The sequence below is a fragment of the Pogoniulus pusillus genome, chromosome 33, assembly GCF_015220805.1.
Source record: "Pogoniulus pusillus isolate bPogPus1 chromosome 33, bPogPus1.pri, whole genome shotgun sequence".
In the NCBI taxonomy this organism is placed as follows: Eukaryota; Metazoa; Chordata; class Aves; order Piciformes; family Lybiidae; genus Pogoniulus; species Pogoniulus pusillus.
Genome location: NC_087296.1, coordinates 4,786,381 through 4,805,842, shown reverse-complemented (window position 1 = coordinate 4,805,842; position 19,462 = coordinate 4,786,381). Strand labels below are relative to the sequence as shown.

Genomic DNA, 19,462 nt, shown 5'->3' with positions numbered 1-19,462 from the left:
AACAACAGGACTCCACCAGTCTTGAAGAACCACAGGGACTGATTTCAGAGGTGAAAAGCAGAGAAAGGTTCGTCTGGCACTGTGTTGAGCTGGTGCTGGTGTTGATAGCTCTCTGGAGTTGAGTGAGACACTGGAAAGGCACAAATTTTTTTGGTGCAGGGTGTACTGTAGAGCGTGAAATGCCATCTGGTGTGGGACTCTACACAGACAGGAATTGCCCTGTACAGGAAACCAAAGAGCTGCAGATCTGTGCCTGGTACCCCAAATTGCCAGCAATTATTACCAAAATGCATCATTTTTCTTGCACGCCACCAGGTTTTTGCCCAGAAAAACCACACTCTGGTTTTGCTGGGACAGGATCCCAGACTAGCCATGTGCTGCAGGTGAACTGCAGTTCTGAGTCAGCCAGGACAGACGACTTCTGTTGGCTACAGGTGTGTATCCCAGGCCATGAGCATCACACCGTATAAAGGAGGAAGCTTGAGTTGGCTTCCTCTTTGGGCTTTTCCACACTCTTCTTCCTGCTCTTGGTGCCTCCCTCGTTAGTGTGACTGCTGCACTGCTGCTGGGCTGAGTATGACTTTATATATCTGGTATTGATATGGGGGTTAATTTGGCCATTTTATTAAACCCATTTTCATTTCATTCCGTGGGTCTTCTGCTGATTCACCTTCTCTGCTGGGGAGGGGTCGTGGGGGGATAGAGAAACTGTTAGAGTTTAGCCCCAGATACAGGCTAAACACAAGCAGCCTGCAAAGAGAGTTGCTTGGTAAGACATCTGGAAGGTTCTGGCTTTAGTGTTCATTGTTTCCTGGATTTTGGCATTATCTTTGTTTATTCCTGTTTCCCTTGCACTAATTCTGTGTGGAAAGACCCAATGGGGGTATTGCTTGATGAGAATGAATGTTTCATCTTTTAAGAAATGATAGACATGGCAACAAGGATTTAATTAAGATTTTCAGCGGGCTTGTGCTTGGACAAGGTTGTAGAATTCAAGTTTGAATTTGTTTTCTAGACATTTGTGGATTTCACCGGGTCCATGTTTGCAGTAATGCTTTAAAAATTATAGTGTTTATGTAGCAAATATTAACCTGAGATGGGTCTTTGAGTCAGGGACACTTGCATGTTTCTTCAGAGGTTCAGATAATGCAGTCTCATTCTTCTCCTTGACTCTTCACAGCCTAAACACAATTGGTTCAGTGAGTGCAAACTCAGCTGTGGTGTTTTGCATCCCTAGCTGTATGGAGAACAGGAATGATTCTACAGCTGTGTGTAGTAATGGCTTTGCCAACAGATTCAAAAGCTGTCTGAAGTCTTTGCCTTCAAATGAGACTTTTTGATGAGAATATCTGACCCTACCTAGCTGCCTCTCAGTGTGTAGTCTCTGTCTGACATTTACCAAGCACATACAGAATTTCAGTTACTCTTTACTGCTCTTCACCCTAAGCTAAAGCCATTGCACAACAGGAAACAAGCAGCTCCTAATGCTGCATGGAACATGGTTTCTGCTGCCCTGCTTGGTGAGCCAGAGTGCTGTTCTGCGGTGCACAGAACACGCAGTGTGTCTGCCAGATCCCCGAGGCGCTTGTGCTTGGCGTCCTTCCTGCTCTGAAATCTCTGCTGCCACTTCCTCGCTGCTGAGACCACCAACAGGCAGGATGCAGGAGTCCAAAACACAGTGGTTTAAGATGCTGCTGGCACTTGGGTCCAGCCCATCTTTCTGCCAGCATATGAAATCTGTACCTCAGCCAGCCTCTTTCACAGATCATATATTTGCTGAGGCATCAAGCAGAGAGCCATGGAGCAGACAGCTGGTATTGGTATCATCTTCAGTCACTTCATCAAAGTCTGACAGATGTCTCTTGACTGTGTCCTTGGTTATTCATGCTAAATAGCTGAAGCTAATATGATATCCTGCAGTTTTTTTTCCTGCACTGTTAAGAATCACAGAATTAACCAGTTTGGAAAAGACCTCTAGGATCATAGAATGGTTTAGGTTGGAAGGGACCTCAAGGATCATCCAGTTCCAACCCCCTGCCATAGGCAGGGACACCTCCCACTAGAACAGGTCGCTCAAGGCCTCATCCAACCTGGCCTTGAACACTTCTAGGGAGGGAGCAGTCACAACCTCCCTGGGCGAGCTGTGCCAGTGTCTCACCACCCTCACTGTGAAGAACCCTTTCCTAACCAAAGCCATAGTTAATGACTTCAGGCTGTTACAACTGCCTCGTGCCTGCCTGCTCTGCTGTTTGAGAAGCAGTGGTGGTGGAAAGCTAAATTAAGCACATATATTCTGTGGCAGCTGCTGATAAATCACTTTTCCATCATCCTTGCTATGGCTTTAGTTCTTTAAGGATGATGAGAAAATGCTTGGACTGTCATGGAAAAAGAAAAGGCAAACCAAAACCCATAAACTCAGGGAATTGCAAAGTTCCTTTCTAGTAGTTCAGAAGAATGCCAGAAGCTTTTGCATAGCTCTGTGTGTGTGCTGATCCACTTTACCAACCTCCTTGCTACACAACTGACTATGTTTTGAAACCTGTCAAACGTCTAACAATGCAGTAGTTATGGCTAGCAGACATTTATGCAAATAAGACCCATTGTGTTTTCATTGATAAAGGCATTGAGAATGGCCCTGCAGGCTTTGTCTGAAGTGGAACAGAAACTGTCCCCTTCAAAACAGGAGGGGACAGGAGGTTATGCTGAAGCAGTGTGCTGGCTGATTTCAGTGAGGATTCCTGTGCTAAAACCAGGAACCATTCAGAGATGGACTCTAACCACATGCTTGACTTGAGTGCTGGTGGCAGTAGCTGGAGCTGTTTCTGCCTTGACACAGCTGCAGCTCCTGCACTGGCTGTAACACTGCTCCTCACCCGTGGGTTGCAAGCCTTGTCAAAAGGGGTGGGAAAACACATGGGTGAGAAATTTAAGAAGTCACCACCTGTGTCCATGCAAAGGTGTTGGCACTACTGCTGGTTATCTGCTGTCCTCACCACTTTGGCATTTAGGGTTCAGCTGTAATTTGAAGCTCAGTGTGGCTGCATAAATGATGAGAACACTCATCACATACATGTTCCTCATACACCTCTCACATTTTGGTGACGCTCTCATTTGTCCTACAAAAGGAGACAGCAGAAACAGCTCTTGCCAGTAGAAACCAAATCTTTTCCTAGTGGGAATGACAGACTGAAAGAGATTATTTTGCACACCTTGTCTTCTCCCATTACAAGTCACTAAGATCACTTCTTCCTCAAGGACTGTGCAATATTGAATGTCTCTGAACAACAGCCTGCTCATGAGTGCCAGAGGTGAAGTTAAACCTGTAACTGAAGCTTTTTGTAATGAGCTGTTGTGTATTCTCCAACATTTTAAACCTCAAACCTGTTGTTTGTTGTGAATGTCTTCATTCTTCCCACTCCAGAGCTTTCCAAGGACACTTTAGGAAAGGGATTACAATCCCTCTTCAGTTTCTTCTGTGACTAAAGTCCCTAAAATTCTAACATATGTGGAGCTCAGATGTGGACATTGTCATCCTGACACTTTTGCAGATGTCTTTCATTGCTTCTTGAAGTGTCCTCTGTATAAAATCATAGAATCAGTCAGGGTTGGAAGGGGCCACAAGGATCATCCAGTTCCAACCCCCTTGCCATGGGCAAGGACACCCTACCCTAGATCAGGCTGGACAGAGCCTCATCCAGCCTGGCCTTAAACACCTCCGGGCATGGGGCCTCGACTACTTCCCTGGGCAACCCATTCCAGGCTCTCACCACTCTCATGCTCAACAACTTCCTCCTCATGTCCACTCTGAACCTACCCATCTCCAGCTTTGCTCCATTCCCCCTAGTCCTGTCACTCCCTGATCTCCTAAAAAGTCCCTCCCCAGCTTTTTTGTCAACCCCCTTCAGATACTGGAAGGCCACAAGAAGGTCACCTGGGAGCCTCCTCTTCTGCAGACTGCACAGCCCCAACTCTTTCAGTCTGTCCTCACAGACCTGCTCCAGTCCTCTGAGCATCCTCATGGCCCTTCTGTGGACACACTCCAGCATCTCCACATCCCTCTTGTTCCAGGGACTCCAGAACTGGGTGCAGTACTCCAGGTGAGGCCTCACCAGAGCAGAGTAGAGCACGAGAATCACCTTCCTCACCTTCCTGGCCACACTTCTCCTGTTGCGGCTCAGGCTCTGGTTGGCTTTCTGGGCTGCAGGAGCACACTGCTGGCTCATGTTGAGCTTCTCATGCACCAGCACCCCCAAGTCCTTCTCCTCAGGGCTGCTCTCCAGCACAGCAGCATTGCTGTAATGGGATAGGAGGAAGGCAAACTTAAAGCATGCTGTGCATCTTCCCTGGCTTGGAAGAAACAAGGCAAACGTGTGGCCCCCATGTGTTTAAGAGAGCAGCCATTGCAAGCATTGAATTAATGAACCTTGGAAATGAAGATATAGGAGTTCATTAACCAGAATGAGTGCAAATTTCCTTGCTTCACTTTGATGTGGACCATAAAGTTGCCATAAAGTCCTGCTTATCAGAGAGGCAGGTATAGAGAGGAGTATGTGCAAGAATGCCTGTGAGACATTCCACAAAGAGGAAAATGATTTGTGGATATTTTTAGGTCCTAAAAAGAGTGCTGAAAGAGACTCTGCTTCTTTTCTGCTTGACTTTTCCACCGAAACTAGATACTCTCTGTACTCTAATGCTGTTGATAATGTGAATTTATGTGTTGTAGGAGGCAAGGCACTGAAAAAGAGGCACTTGAGCAGCGAGGTCATATTTAGCTGGAGTGTTTACTCTTCACTGGTGTTTGTTTTTGCAAACAGCTATTTAACTAGCATTGGCTCTTTGGGGAAAAGAAATGCTTTGTTAAAGCACCAGCGCTGCATTTAGGCACATACCACTTCAAACCTGAAAAACATCCTCCAGAAGACACCCAGGAGGATTAAACTTTGTGCTGATGGTTATAAGGTAAAATGCAGGCAGCTCAAAAATGCTTACTGAAAGCAAACAAGACTTACTAGCTGACCTACCCTATGAAAGTAACTGCAGCAAGCCCTAAACTCGGTGTCAAAAAGGTCCTTTGCAGATGCTTTGTGAAATGCAGCAGTGCCTTCAGAGCTGTTGGGTGAGGTGAAGGGCCTTAGCAGCACACTAGCCATGAGGAGCAATCCTCTGCTGTATTTAGTATTCCCATTTCCAGTTGTGTAACCTGATATTTGCTCACTTTGCTGGTCTGACCAGGAGTTATTCAGAGCCAAGGAGCCTGACAAACATCTGCTATTTCCAGGTCTATGCTGGAACAGATTGTCACCCCAAAGCCCCAACATCTGTTCTGCACAGAGGAACAGTTGTGGTGCCTGCTTGGTGCCAGAACCTCTTAAAGGCACACTTCCCGCAAAGCAGCAGAGCCTGGCAGCCTCTGCTGTAGCAGGCTCGTTGGGTCTGCTTTTGGAAAGGGAAGGTTAACTTCCAGTGATTTCAGAGCTTTACTTCTTAGCTTCTTCCTAAACACTTGTGCATAGAATAAGATTTAATTGACTTTTTTTCCCTTTCTTTTTCCTCCCTTGTATTGTTCAGCACAGCAGCCCAGAAGGGGCTCATGCAATCTGCTGAAAATGTGTCTTTCATCACATACTAATATAACTTAGGTTGGAAGGAGACTTTGGAGGGCATCTGGTCCATCTTCTCACTCAGAGAAGGGGCAGCTTTGAACCTGGATCTGTCCAGGAAGGGAAATTGAGTGTGGTATGGAGGAAAACCTTCTATATGAGATTTTATCATCTGTAATTCTCAGAGCTGGGATGCCAGAGCCTATCTGTTCTAACAAAATCTACTCTTAAGTTAATGACAAAGGTCTCCTGTTGTAAATCACTTCGAAATTGAGGATTAGCAAAGTGATTATCTTGACCCGTTGTGGGTAAGACAGAAAAACAAGTCAAATAATTGCAGATTCAATATAAATTGGAGTACTAATGGCTTTCACATCCACAGGGGAAACACTGCCTATTTTGCCTTTAAATGATCACAGGATGTCAGGGGTTAGAGGGGACCCCCCCTGCCAGAGCAGGACCATACAACCTCGCACAGATCACAGAGGAACACATCCAGACAGGCCTTGAAAGTCTCCAGAGACGGAGACTCCACAACCTCTCTGGGGAGCCTGTGCCAGCGCTCTGGGACCCTTACAGTCAAGAAGTTCCCCCTTGTGTGGAGGTGGAACCTCCTGTGCCTCCACTTACACCCATTGCTCCTTGTCCTATAGGGATAGGAGCAAGTGAGAAGTGCCTGTTGTCTTTCCGTCCCACACCCCGACCAGCCCTCAGGTGTTTATAAACATTTTTAAAATCCCCTTTCAGTCTTCTTTTCTCCAGGCTAAAAAGCCCCAGGTCCCTCAGCCTCTCCTCATAAGCTATGCCCTCCAGTCCCCTAATCATCCTCATATCCCTCCGTTGAACCTTCTCCAGCAGATCCCTGTCCCTCTTAAACTGAGGAGTCCAAAACCGAATGCAGTGCTCAAGATGGGGGTCTCACCAAGCAGGGTAGAGGAGAAGGAAAACCTCCCTTGATCTGCTGGACACACTCCTCCTAATACACCCCAGGATCCCATTGGCCTTCTTGGTCACAAGGGCACATTGCTGTGCCATGATTAACTTGTTATCCACCAGGACTCCCAGGTCCCTTTCCACAGGACTGCTCTCCAGCAGATCATCTCCTAGCCTGTACTTCCCAACCTGTACCAGTGCAGTTTATTATTCCTTCCCAGGTGCAGGACTCTGCAGTTGTCCTTGTTCTGTCCTCATTTGGCTCCTCTGTGCCTAGCTCTCCAAAATGATGCTACTACCTTACACCGTATGCTAAAACATTTTGGGGGAAGAAACCCCCACGTAACTGCCAAGCAATACATCCAAACGTCAGAGAGATTGTAAGGAGGCTGAAAAAGACTTTCATTAGCATTCAGATAATGTCCTGGGGGAAAAAAAGAGTTGTTTATGCCCTCCCTTAATTGAAAACGCCCATATGAAATACACCAGAGCCTGAACTATCAGAGTATTAATGATTGCCACCGGAGGGTTTAGCACGTAATTGCCTGGTTTAATTTAATTGTAATGGGGAAAGAAAGATCGCGCTGCAGATGCTGCCCGGCGGGGCCGGCAGAGGGACATCTGTCAGAGGGGAGCTGCAGGCGTGGAAGGCTGGACCGTCCCTCGGAGCCGCGGCAGTGCAACAGGCCCTCGGGGACCGTGCCCCCCTCTGCCGGCTCCGCACGGGGCAGCGGCGCGGCCCTTGGGGCGGCGACCGTTAGGCTGTGCCCCGCCTCTGGCCCGCCCGCTGAGGGGCGGAGGGGGTACGGGATGGGACTGGACGGGACGGTGCCTCTTCCTCGCACGCCGGCACCGCGACACCGAGGCTGACGGCTTGCTGCCGCCCCGCCATGGCTCCCAACTCCGAGCGGCTCTTCGACTCCCTGGGACACTTCGGCAGGTACCGGGACAGCCCCGTCCCGAGCGGGAGCGGGCACCGTCACACTCGCAAGTCCCCGCGAAGGGACTGGCGGACAGCCGCGCGGGCCGGGTGGCACAGCTGCGCCCGCGGGGACTCACCCGGCGGTGGCCCTGGGTCACATCGCCGCGCATCGCTTTGCTTGTGGGGGTGGGGACAGGCACACAGACACCGGCACATGGGCCCACACAGGTGCGCTTACACACACTCTGCACCCCAGTCTATAAACTCACACTTTACAGAGGCTCTGCACCCCCCTTTGATACCCACGCCATGGCCCATGTGCTCGGACATCTGTAATGCGCCGCCCTCATGCATGCACCTTCACGCTACCCATTTGCACCCCTGCAAGCACAGTGTCTGCTTGTACACGCTCTGCTTGCAGTCACACTGATGTGCAGACACTTGACATTCACACATTTCCTGTACCTCTGGATGTACCCCCCCGAAAACACACATACACATACATGCACCCCACACATGCTGAGCCCCAGCCTTCCGAACAGTCTGCCCACTTGAGGGGTGGTGAGTGGGTACAGGCAGCACACAGAGGAGCATTCGGGTGACACACATCCACGGGGCTGTTTGCACAGGAGCACAGGCTTGCGTGTGGTAGATAATGTGTTTTTATGGAGGTTGGGCTTGTTGTGTGTGATGGGTAGATACGGAGGTGTATATATGTGATATGGAGTTGTATATACGTATATATTTACTGGCAAGGGGTTATCAGGTAAATGGGGTGACGTGCCATGGCAAGCTGTCTTTGGTGTGGTTTGCGGCTATGAGGTGTGTGTGCAGGCTTGGGCTTGTTCTGTGGGTTACACAGATGTGGTGTGTGTGTAGCTGTGGATGCAGGGCTGGTAAGTGAGGCCGCTTATAGCAGGTGATGGAGAAGAAACGTTTGGCGGTGAAATGAAAGTTGAGAGGATGTGACTGAGAGGTGCACAGCCTCGCAGCCAGGCTCTGCCCAGTGCTTTCTCAATGTGCTGATCAGTGTGGGTTTTGCAGGCATGTTACTGCTCAGGGCAGATGTCTGCAGTAGACTCGTGTCAGTTCGGTTACAAATTCAAGCTGTTGTGCTTTATAGCTTGGTCACCAGTGGGCTAGCCTAACCCGCCTCTCTATCAGGAGTGGTGTTTTGAACAGAGCCTGAGAGCTTCTTTTCATGGTAGAAGTGCACACTTAGCAGAACAGGCTTTGAATATAATGTGCAAGTAGTGGTATCAATAGCCTCTGCAGGTGGCTGGGATGGAAAGACCTTTTCTTTGCTTAACTAGGACCTGTGCTTAAATTACAAGTTTGGCTGAGTTGTGACTTATAGGCATATCTGAACAGTATCTCGTTCATTTTCAGTTCTGGGTCAGTAACATAAGTACCACCTTCTGGACAAACAGCAGTTTCTTTTGCTATTGCTCTGCTGTCTTGCATGCTCTTTGGAAAGCAAACACCAGAATACCAAAACAACCCCAAAGCTGTTATTGTGAACTACTGCAGTTTTCCTACTTGAAAACGTTTTCCTATACTTTAAAGTTTTCACAGTTACTCCTTTTAGTTAAGAGGAGAACAATTCTACAGTGATAAGCTCACTGTCCAGGGGGGCAGATTATTTGAGATGCAGTTCAATACGGGTTACATCAGGTTTAGGACCTTTGCCATAAACTGCAGACTACCCAGATTTGCACAGTCACGGTTCCAAGAGAAGACTCTTGGTTCCCAAGACCACATGCTGAAAGTAAATGCAATTGTAGCCTGTGGTCAGTGCATCTGTTTAAAAACTGTTGTAAAAACCTTTTTAATCCCTTGGTATTCTAAGAAAAATGATCCCACTTTGCATTAAAAAAAAAAATCTTAACTGTAACTGTTAATTCTGATTAGTTTTAATTTATGCATCATAGAATCAGTCAGGGTTGGAAGGGACCACAAGGATCATCTAGTTCCAGCACCCCTGCCATGAGCAGCAATACCCTACCCTAGATCAGGCTAGCCAGAGCCTCATCCAGCCTGGCCTTAAAGACCTCCAGGGATGGGGCTTCAACCACCTCCCTGAGCATCCCATTCCAGGCTCTTACTGCTCTCATGGTGAAGAAGTTCCTCCTCACGTCCAGCCTGAACCTACCCACCTCCCGCTTTGCTCCATAATTCTCTGGACACACTCCAGCATGTCCACATCCCTCTTGTAATAGGGGCTCCAGAACTGGATGCAGGTGGGGTCTCACCAAAGCAGGGTAGAGAGGGAGAATCGCCTTCCTGGACCTGCTGGCCACACTTCTCCTGCTGCAGCCCAGGCTCTGGTTGGCTTTCTGGGCTGCAAGTGCACACTGCTGGCTCATGTTGAGCTTCTCGTTTACCAGTACTCACAAGTCCCTATCCTCAGGGCTGCTCTCCAGCAAGTCACTGCCCAGCCTGTATTTGTGCTTGGGATTGCCTCGACCCAAATGCAGGATTATGGTGGCACTGAGAGAGAGTAACTCATTTCTTCAGTGCAAGCAATTCCTGCTTGAGAAGCCCATGTAGCCTGTGCACTAGATACAGATTCAGTAGGTTTGCCATGGTCAGATTCTGAGCAGTCCAAGCATGACTGTTAGTATTGTGAGAGTCCTTTGATTTTATTGAAATCTGCCAGATGCAGTAAAGAATGAGCAGCTGTTTATGTGTACAAAAATATATACATGGAGCATGAGTTGTAACATTTAGTATATAGAGAGAGCTATATAGCAGTTATACAGATAATACATTAAACATTCACTTTGGTTAAGATCATGGATTTGAAGAATTGACATTCACATGGATGCTGACAAGATTTTGCTTTCCATTTGGAGCCTCCTTCCTAGGTTTCATTGATGCTGTAGTTCTGCTGGGGTCTTGAGACAAACATGACCAACCATAATAATGTAACAGCTTCTGTCTGCTTTGCTACTAAAGGAAGGCTTCATGGCTGTCTGGATTTGGGCATGGGTAGCATCTGTGGCTTGTAAATTCAAGAAGGTTCTCATAAACATTGTTCTTGAGACTGATTCTAGAACATCAGATCACTGACAAATGAGAAAGAATAGTCCTGTTTACTTCATCTCCAGTGACCTACCAGGTCTTAAACCTCCTGATTTGCCTGTGCTGAGCTGCACCCTTCTCCCATGCAGCAGTTCCTGACAGACTGTCTGTGGGCTTTTACTCTTTGCCCCCTGCCTCTTCCTCAGCCCTTTTCTGCCCACCCACTCCAACTGCCAAACCCCACTCAGGGGCTCATGAGATACAGGAGCTGTAGTCAGTCACTGGGGGAGAGGAGACACAACTAATGGGTGCAGGGCTGGTAGCACAGCATGTGGGGGTGTACCTGAGGATGTGGCTGGCAGCTACTTCCCAGGTAAACCGAAGGACTTCTAATACCTTCAGTAACTTTAACCGGCCAGCAGGACACAGAACCTGCTTACCTGGTGGCTGCTGAGAACAGGCTGCATCCTTTTCAGCTCTGATCCATGGCATGGCAGAGTGCTGAGCAGAGGCGTAGTCTAATCAGGAACAACTGTCTAGGGAGAAATCTGGCAAGGTACTTACTACAGTAGGTGTGGATGAGAATAAGAGTCTGATTTCCCATCTGGCACGTCTGGTAGCTATGAGATGCAGCTTACATGGGATGCAGTTTTCTCTGTGATTTACAGTTTTCAAGCCTTGGCTTTTCTAGTTTAGCTAAAAAGCAGGTGGTTGACCATTGTCAGGGAGAGCAGGGAAGACTGGGTATCACTGATCCTGTTTCCAAGTGTTATAATGAAGCATTTCCAGTGCCTTTTACAATGTAGCATTTGCCTTTCAAATATTCTGTCTTCTGCAAGGTCGAATAAGTCACCCAGATCTTCAAGTAGTGATTTCACACATGTTTTGTTAGCAGTCAGAACAGCTAATAAATTAACAGTGCTTGCTCTTTAATGAAGTGGATTTGTGTTTGATACAGTTTTTTAATGTCTTTGCTTTGCTGTCTTGCATGAACTCCTTGTCTGTACTTTATAAGCAATAAAAACAAGGCTCAGTGATGGCTGCTGAGGGGAGGAGAGAAGCAGGACAGGGGATGCTCACCTGTTGCAGTCAAACATTTAGTAGAAGCTAACACATAGGAGCATTTTCAGCATTTCCTGTTAATTTACCTGGGGCTGTTCTGCTGTTTATAAATAGCCCAGAAACTTTGCTTAGCTCTCAAAAACAAAGGCCTGAATTCTGTAGAGATCCTCACAGTGGGCTTGTACAGCACAGACCCTGCTGGGCTGTGCCATAGGAACACTCAATGCTAACATCATATCGTAGAATCAACCAGGTTGGAAGAGACCTCCAAAATCACCCAGTCCAACCAAGCACCCAGCCCTAGACAATCAACCAGACCATGGCACTAAGTGCCCCATCCAGTCTTGTCTTGAACACCTCCAGGGATGGCAATTCCACCACCTCCCTGGGCAGCCCATTCCAATGCCAATCACTCTCTCTGCCAACAACTTCCTCCTAACAGCCAGCCTGGCACAACTTGAAACTGTGTCCCCTTGTTCTGTTGCTGTTGGTGACAGCCTCCCTTCAGGTAGCTGTAGACAGCAGTGAGCTCTGCCCTGAGCCTCCTCTGCTGCAGGCTGCACACCCCCAGCTCCCTCAGCCTCTCCTCACAGGGCTGTGCTCCAGGCCCCTCACCAGCTTTGTTGCTCTTCTCTGGACACGTTCAGTACCTCAACATCTCTCTTGAATTGAGGAGCCCAGAACTGGATACAGCACTCAAGGTGTGGCCTGAGCAGTGCTGAGCACAGAGGAAGAATAACCTCCCTTGTCCTGCTGGCCACACTGTTCCTGATGCAGGCCAGGATGCCATTGGCTCTCCTGGCCACACTGCTGGCTCATGTTCAGCTACTCTATACCAGCACCCCCAGGTCCCTCTCTGTCTGACTGCTCTCAGCCACTCTGTCCCCAGCCTGTAGTGCTGCTTGGGGTTGTTGTGGCCAAAGTGCAGAACCCTGCACTTGGCCTTGTTCAATCTTATCCCATTGGCCTCTGCCCACTCATGCAGCCTGTCAAGGTCCCTCTGCAGGGCTCTCCTACCCTCCAACAGATCTTCTCCCTACTTTGTAGAGCTCTTGGTTCACTTCTGAAGTCCTACACCAAATAGTCTATGTTCTTTTTCACACATTCCCCACCCAGGCTCCTGTTTTCATTCTTACACCCTTATCCTCTCTCTTGTTTCATAGCTCTTGTGATCAGATTACATCTTCTGCAGATTGTTGTGTGTGTCCATGTTGCTGCCAGGGATTCCTGGGTTTGTATCAGGTAACAGAGAGTCCCAAAGAATCTGAAAGATCATCCTCACCATTTCTTTTTCTTTTCTTTTTTTTTTTTGTGTGTGTGCAAAAAGAAAAGACTGCTTACAAGTGACACTTTTCCAAACTCAAATACTTTACAGCTGTCTTGAAAGGTTTTTCCTCCAACAGATAAGTTGGGTTTTATTTGCTGGACAGGCAAAGAAATTGGTTTTCCTCTTCCAAGGTAGTGTGCAGAGAGAGGCAATCCTAGTCACACACTGGCTACTTTATACTGTGGGAAAGTTTCTCACAACTTCTCTGTCACTCAGTTTTCAAAGTGTGCCAGTGAACAGCTGTTTGTGTGTACCAGAATATGCCAGACAGGAGAATCTCAAATCTGAGTCCTCCCTGGGCCCCTAGTTTAGGGGTGGTGTTTGACAGAAATGCCTGATATGTGTTCTTACAGCTTTATATTTATGCTACTTTAGAGCACTTGAATCTGCCTGTGCCCTTTTCAGATGTTCATGGGATAAAATAAGTGGACTTGGATGGATTTCAGGGGGTTTTCCCCTCCTTTTTTTGGGGGGAGGGACCTGTTTGGATATTTTGGAAAGACTGTTTGCTCCAGGTGTTTGCATGGCATCAGAATCACAGGATCACTGTATGTTAGGGGTTGGAAGGGACCCAAGGAGATCATCGAGTCCAACCCCCCTGCCAGAGCAGGACCACACAATCTAGCACAGATCACAGAGGGGCGTATCCAGGCAGGCCTTCAAAGTCTCCAGAGAAGGTGACTCCACAACCTCTCTAGGGAGAGGTTGGATAATAACCCTTGGAGAAGCAAGATGAACCCTTCACAGAGCTGACTCCAGCAGCTTGAATACAGACTGGAGAAGAGGCTCAGGGCAGAGCTCATTGCTCTCTACAACTATCTGAAGGGAGGCTGTAGTCAGGTGGGGTTGGGCTCTGCTGCCAGGCAACCAGCAACAGAACAAGGGGACACAGTCTCAAGTTGTGTCAGGGCAGGTCTAGGCTGGATGTTAGGAGGAAGTTGTTGTCAGAGAGAGTGATTGGCATTGGAATGGGCTGCCCAGGGAGGTGGTGGAGTTGCTGTCCCCGGAGGTATTGAAGCCAAGCCTGGATGAGGCACTTAGTGCCATGGTCTGGTTGATTGTCTAGGGCTGGGTGCTAGGTTGGACTGGATGAGCTTGGAGGTCTCTTCCAACCTGCTTGATTCTATTCTATTCTAGATGTAGGTCAGCAGAGCTGAGAAATATCATAAATTGTTACATCCCCACCCTTGAAAGACAATTTGTGTTAGTCCCACGGTCAGAGCAACTCAGAGCTCATCTCATTTACACTTGTATTTTAGGCTCTTTGGAGAACTGTCAGCCTTTGTAGATCAGTGCAGCTGAGCTCAGTTCTGGCTCACTTTTCCTTTGAGAGTAGAGGAGGTGGTTGGTACATCTAAAGAATAATGTAGAAGAATCTTGGTAGGTCTGAGCAGAATCCAACTTCTTTATTGGATTCTTGTGGAGAATGAGTGGCATGTTGCTTATAAATATTGATGTATGGCTAGAAAATAGCATTATTCCAGATCATTCCCTTGTATCAGCTACTGTAAGAGAAAGGCTGAAGGAAAAAACCTGAGAGTACTATGGAAATATGAGCAGGTAATAGAGCATTAGAGGATATATTTAATAAGGGGTCCAAGTGCATTCTAGCCTTGGGAACAATCAAATCTGTAACTCACATTTCTTTGGTTTTAAATGGAATTGCCTTTCTGTTCAAGTTGTTAAAATTGTAAGCAGGGTCTCCTTCCTTCAGTGGCAGGAGATGAGAATCACAGAATCAGTCAAGGTTGGAAGGGACCACAAGATCAGCCAGTTCCAACCTCCCTGCCATAGGCAGGGACTCCCTACTCTAGATCAGGCTGGCCAGAGCTTCATCCAGCCTGGCCTTAAACACCTCCAGGGATGGGGGCTCAGCTGCCTCCCTAGGCAGTCCAGAAGGTTGCTTTCCATTAAGAAATCAAGATGAGCATGGAATAACTCTGTGTGTTAGTTGTGGAAGAGATAAATGACCAATAAAACAAATGAAAAATATCATTTCTTTGGAAAGGTCAATACTGCTGTTCAGGTTTTGACTTGCCCCCATTAGAGAGGTTGCAGGAAAGCTTTTTGTCTGGTTGAAATCAAAGGCAGTATGTCAAAAATCCAGGATCTGTTAAATCTATGTTGGCATTTTGTGCTATTTTAAGTACTTCACAATGTGTAAATCTCTCAGGTATTTACAGAGATATTTCTTTTTCCTGTCCTGTGAAGTTAGGGGCTGGCCAAACCAATATCTAGGGCTGAAATTGGAAAGGGATATAAATAAACACAAATTGGACAGAAGTTCATGACCAGGCTGCTGCTCAAAACAAAACAGAGAAGCTTGCCAGTGGGAAAGAATCACTTAATAAGATCTTATTATGGAGCAGATTCCCATGACCATTGGGGAGGGGGGGTTTGAAGACTTCCAGGCAAAGGGTTACACATTTGCAGTGAAGAGGAACAGTTTGGAGGGGAGGTGAGCTATGAACATGAGAAACAAACTGGAAATCCTATTGTGTTCAGTAGCTCTCCTTTCTGTGGCTTTAGAGATAACCTTTCTTACCTTGGAGAGGACAGCCTGTTGGGCATACTAACCTGACCACACCTGACTGGGCATTAAATCAAATCCCTTTCTGCAGGTTGCAGAACTGCAGAATTGCAAATGTAGGATTCCATGCAGGTGCAATTGCAACTTGCAGAAAACAGCCTCTGGCTGAAACTGAGCTGCCTCTTCTAAAGCAACCCTTTTGTTTTACGTCTTGGTTTTGTCTCAGCTTTTAGAAGACAGCTTCATCTGATACTGCATTCCCTTATTCTAACATGTTAAGCCTTTGAAGAATAAATAGCTGCTTGCTCCAGGATGGATGGTTTTACAGGCTCCCAGGATGTTAGGGAATGGAAGGGACCCAAAGATATCATCCAGTCCAACCCCCCTGCCAGAGCAGAGCCACACAATCTAGCTCTGGTCACACAGGAACACATCCAGACAGGCCTTGAAAGCCTCCAGAGAAGGAGACTCCACAACTTCCCTGGGGAGCCTGTTCCAGTGCTCTGGGAATCTTACAGCCAAGAAATTCCCCCTTGTGTTGAGCTGGAACCTCCTGTGCTGCAGCTTACACCCATTGCTCCCTGTCCTATCCGAGGGAGCAGTGAGCAGAGCCTGTCTCCCTACCCGGACCCCCAGCCCTCAGATGTTTATAAACAGGCTTAAAATGTCCCAGGTCCCTCAGCCTCTTCTCATCAGGCAGTGCTCCAGTCCCCCAATCATCCTTATAGCCCTCTGCTGGACACAGTCCAGCAGATCCCTGTTTCCACCTCTGTTAAGTAGATATCCATGGATTTGCACCTTCAGCTGGGCTAGGTTCAGAGTTTTCAACGAAAATCTGTGAAGAGAATAACAAATAAGAGCATAATTGATACGAAAAGTGATTACTTTTACTTCAGGATGATTGTTGGGGGGAGGGGAATCAGAGAAAATGTAAGCTCCCATCATTTGGACAAAGTTAGAGCAATGTAGCATCGAGGTAAGCAGAAAACATCTCATTTCTGTAGTGAGGGGTGGAAAAAAGGATTGAAATAGAACAGTTTGTACCTGAAGTTCTTTCTGTGTCTATAACTAGATGGAATTTCCATAAACCCTGTTTAAATTCTCTTAGGGACCTTACAAATTATGATGTGATTTGTTTATATAAGCTATGACATGGAAGAAATTGAAGTAGCTAATTTGGGACCCATCCACCACCCCACCCCCCAAAAAAAAAGAGGCTGACTACAAGCAAACAGTGTTACTAAAGCTACTGGAAGTGAATTTTCCCCGTGAGGAGCACTGTTAGTAAGCTCTGATGCAGACAGAGGAACAGGCTCGTCTTCCAATCACCAGGTGTTTATTAAAATGCCATTTCTGGAATGGAAACATCCAAGTATAGAGCCTGAAGTGTTACTACTGTTCAAGTGTAACCACTCTGCCATGTTTAACACTGCCCCACATAATTCCAAAACAAGCCTAAATAACTCCAGAACTGCAGGGCTGTGTTCTTGTTAAATTAAATCAGCTGATACATACCACTGACATGCAGAGAGCAGACAGGACAAGAGGATGGCTGGAACGAAATAGCCTGACCCCAGCTTTGCCGCTGGAGGTGTTGGAGTTGCTGTTGCCATCACAGTCCATTCTTGCTTGCCAGCTTTGTTCCCATGATGATTGCTGCCCCATTTGGAGCTGTGACCTCAAGTTAGAGGCTCTACTGGTACCTGTATAAAATGAAATGTAGAAGTATGGTCTTTAATTCTGTAGCACTAATGTTTGGCTTCTGATGTGACCTTCACTGATGTCATAGAATCAACCAGGTTGGAAGAGACCTCCAAGATCATCCAGGCCAACCTAGCACCCAGCCCTAGACAATCAACCAGACCATGGCACTAAGTGCCTCATCCAGGCTTGGCTTCAATACCTCCAGGCACAGCAACTCCACCACCTCCCTGGGCAGCCCATTCCAATGCCACTCATTCTCTCTGCCAACAACTTCCTCCTAACATCCAGCCTAGACCTGCCCTGACACAACTCCAGACTGTGTCCCCTTGTTCTGTCGCTGGGTGCCTGGCAGCAGAGCCCAACCCCACCTGGCTTCAGCCTCCTTTTGGGTAGCTGTAGAGGGCAATGAGGTCTGCCCTGAGCCGCCTTTTCTGCAGACTGCACACCCCCAGCTCCCTCAGCTGTGCTCCAGCCCCCTCTTTCCCAGCCTTGGTGCCCTTCTCTGGACACCTTCCAGTACCTCAACATCTCTCTTGAATTGAGGAGCCCAGAACTGGACACAGTACTCAAGGTGTGGCCTGACCAGTGCTGAGCACAGGGGCAGAAGAGCCTCCCCTGTCCTGCTGGCCTCACTGCTCCTGATGCAGGCCAGGATGCCATTGGCTCTCCTGGCCACACTGCTGGCTCATGTTCAGCTACTCTATACCAGCACCCCAGGTCCCTCTCTGCCTGGCTGCTCTCAGCCACTCTGTCCCCAGCCTGTAGTGCTGCTCGGGGTTGTTGTGGCCAAAGTGTAGGACCCTGCACTTGGCCTTGTTCAATCTCGTCCCATTGGCCATGTGGCCTTCTCTAAGCTCTTGTTCCAAATGTGCAGTAGTGAGCAGCTGATGTATTTCCTTCTTGATTGCTGAACAAACGATTCAAGGCAGACAAGAGGCTACTGGAGAGGGTCCAATGAAGAGCTATGAGAATGATTAAGGGATTTGAACACCTCTCATATGAAGAAAGACTGTGAGAATTGGGACTTTGTAGTCTTAAGAAGTGAAGGCTGAGAGGGGATCTTATCAATGTCTATAAATATCTGAAGGGTGGGTGTGAAGAGGAAGGAGTCAGGCTCTTTGCAGTGGCACCTGATAACAGGACATGGAATGATGGATATAAGCTAGGACACAAGAAGTTCCACTTCAACATGAGGAGAAACTTCTTTACTCTGAGCAGAGTAAAGCAGAGGCTGTGGAGTCTCCTTCTCTGGAGACTTTCAAAGCCAACTTGGACATGTTCCTGTGTGACCTGCCCTAGATGGTCTTGCTTTGGCAAGAGGGTTGGACCCAATGATCTCTGGAGGTCCCTTCCAGCCCCTAACATTCTATGAATTCTTTAGAGTCAGTTTTAACCAATTACAAGAATGACTTGGTAAGTGTCTGCTGTCTGGTGCCTGCATGCTGATGCAGACACATTGTCACCAGTGATGATGTATAATTCCAGAGGCTTTCCAGAGCCTGAGAGACTTTGTTTGTTTGTTTATTTGTTTCTGTTGCATCTGTGCTGTTGGTAGATTTAAAGTGGATATCCAGCCCAGCAGCTTCTGCCTCTGGAAGCAAAGTCTGGAAATAAACTTCTTGCTGCAAGGGAGGTTCTCCTGCTCCTCTGCTCTGCTCTGGTGAGGGCACAGCTGTCCAGCTCTGGGCTCCCCAGTTCAAGAGAGACAGGGAGTGTCCAATGGAGCCTGTGAGGATGATGAAAGGACTGGGACAGGTGTCTGAGGAGGAAAGGCTGAGAGGCCTGGGGCTGTTTAGCCTGGAGTAGAGAAGGCTGAGAGGAGATGTTATTAAGGTTCATAAATATCCGAAGGGTAGGGGTCAGGAAGAAGGGGACAAGCACTTTTCAATGGTGTTTCACTGGTGACAGGACAAGGGGCAATGGGCACAAACTGGAACTCAGGAGGTTCCACCTCAACATAAAGAGAAACTTCTTTAGTCTGAGGGTGATGGAGACCTGGAACAGGCTGCCCAGAGAAGTTGTGGAGTCTCCTTCTCTGGAGACATTCAAGACCTAGCTGGATGCATTGGCTGAGACCAAGTCTTAGCATGGCTTAAACTGCCCTTAGGACAGAAGGAAGTTTACTCAAAGCTATATCTGCTGCTTCTAAATCTGTGCCTCTGCACCACAGCAAAAATAACTGCTCCCAAGTCTCATTCAGCTCCTTTCCTCTCAAAAAACAAGTGTGTAAGCTACACACAGCTTTTTGGTTTGGAGTAAGGAAAGAAATGCTGAATAGCTTTTCTTACATGCAGGGTGAAAGTGGTCACTGCCTCAAATTCTTTCAGAAATAGTAATTAAGTGGAAATTTCTTTCCACTG

The 19,462-nt window shown here is 47.6% G+C and overlaps 1 protein-coding gene across 2 annotated transcripts in view; it reads left to right on the top strand.

Annotated features, from left to right (window-relative positions):
- Positions 1–19,462, top strand: part of SLC22A16 (solute carrier family 22 member 16) — a 45,588-nt gene that overhangs the window by 7,449 nt on the left and 18,677 nt on the right. The window contains exon 1 of one of the 2 annotated variants that reach the window (XM_064170356.1): positions 7,339–7,473. The exons of the other annotated variant lie outside the window; for it this stretch is intronic. Coding sequence (XP_064026426.1) covers positions 7,424–7,473 — 50 coding nt within the window. The 5' untranslated portion in view covers positions 7,339–7,423. Of the gene's footprint in view, positions 1–7,338; positions 7,474–19,462 lie in introns of those variants that run through there. 2 annotated transcript variants of the gene reach the window in all.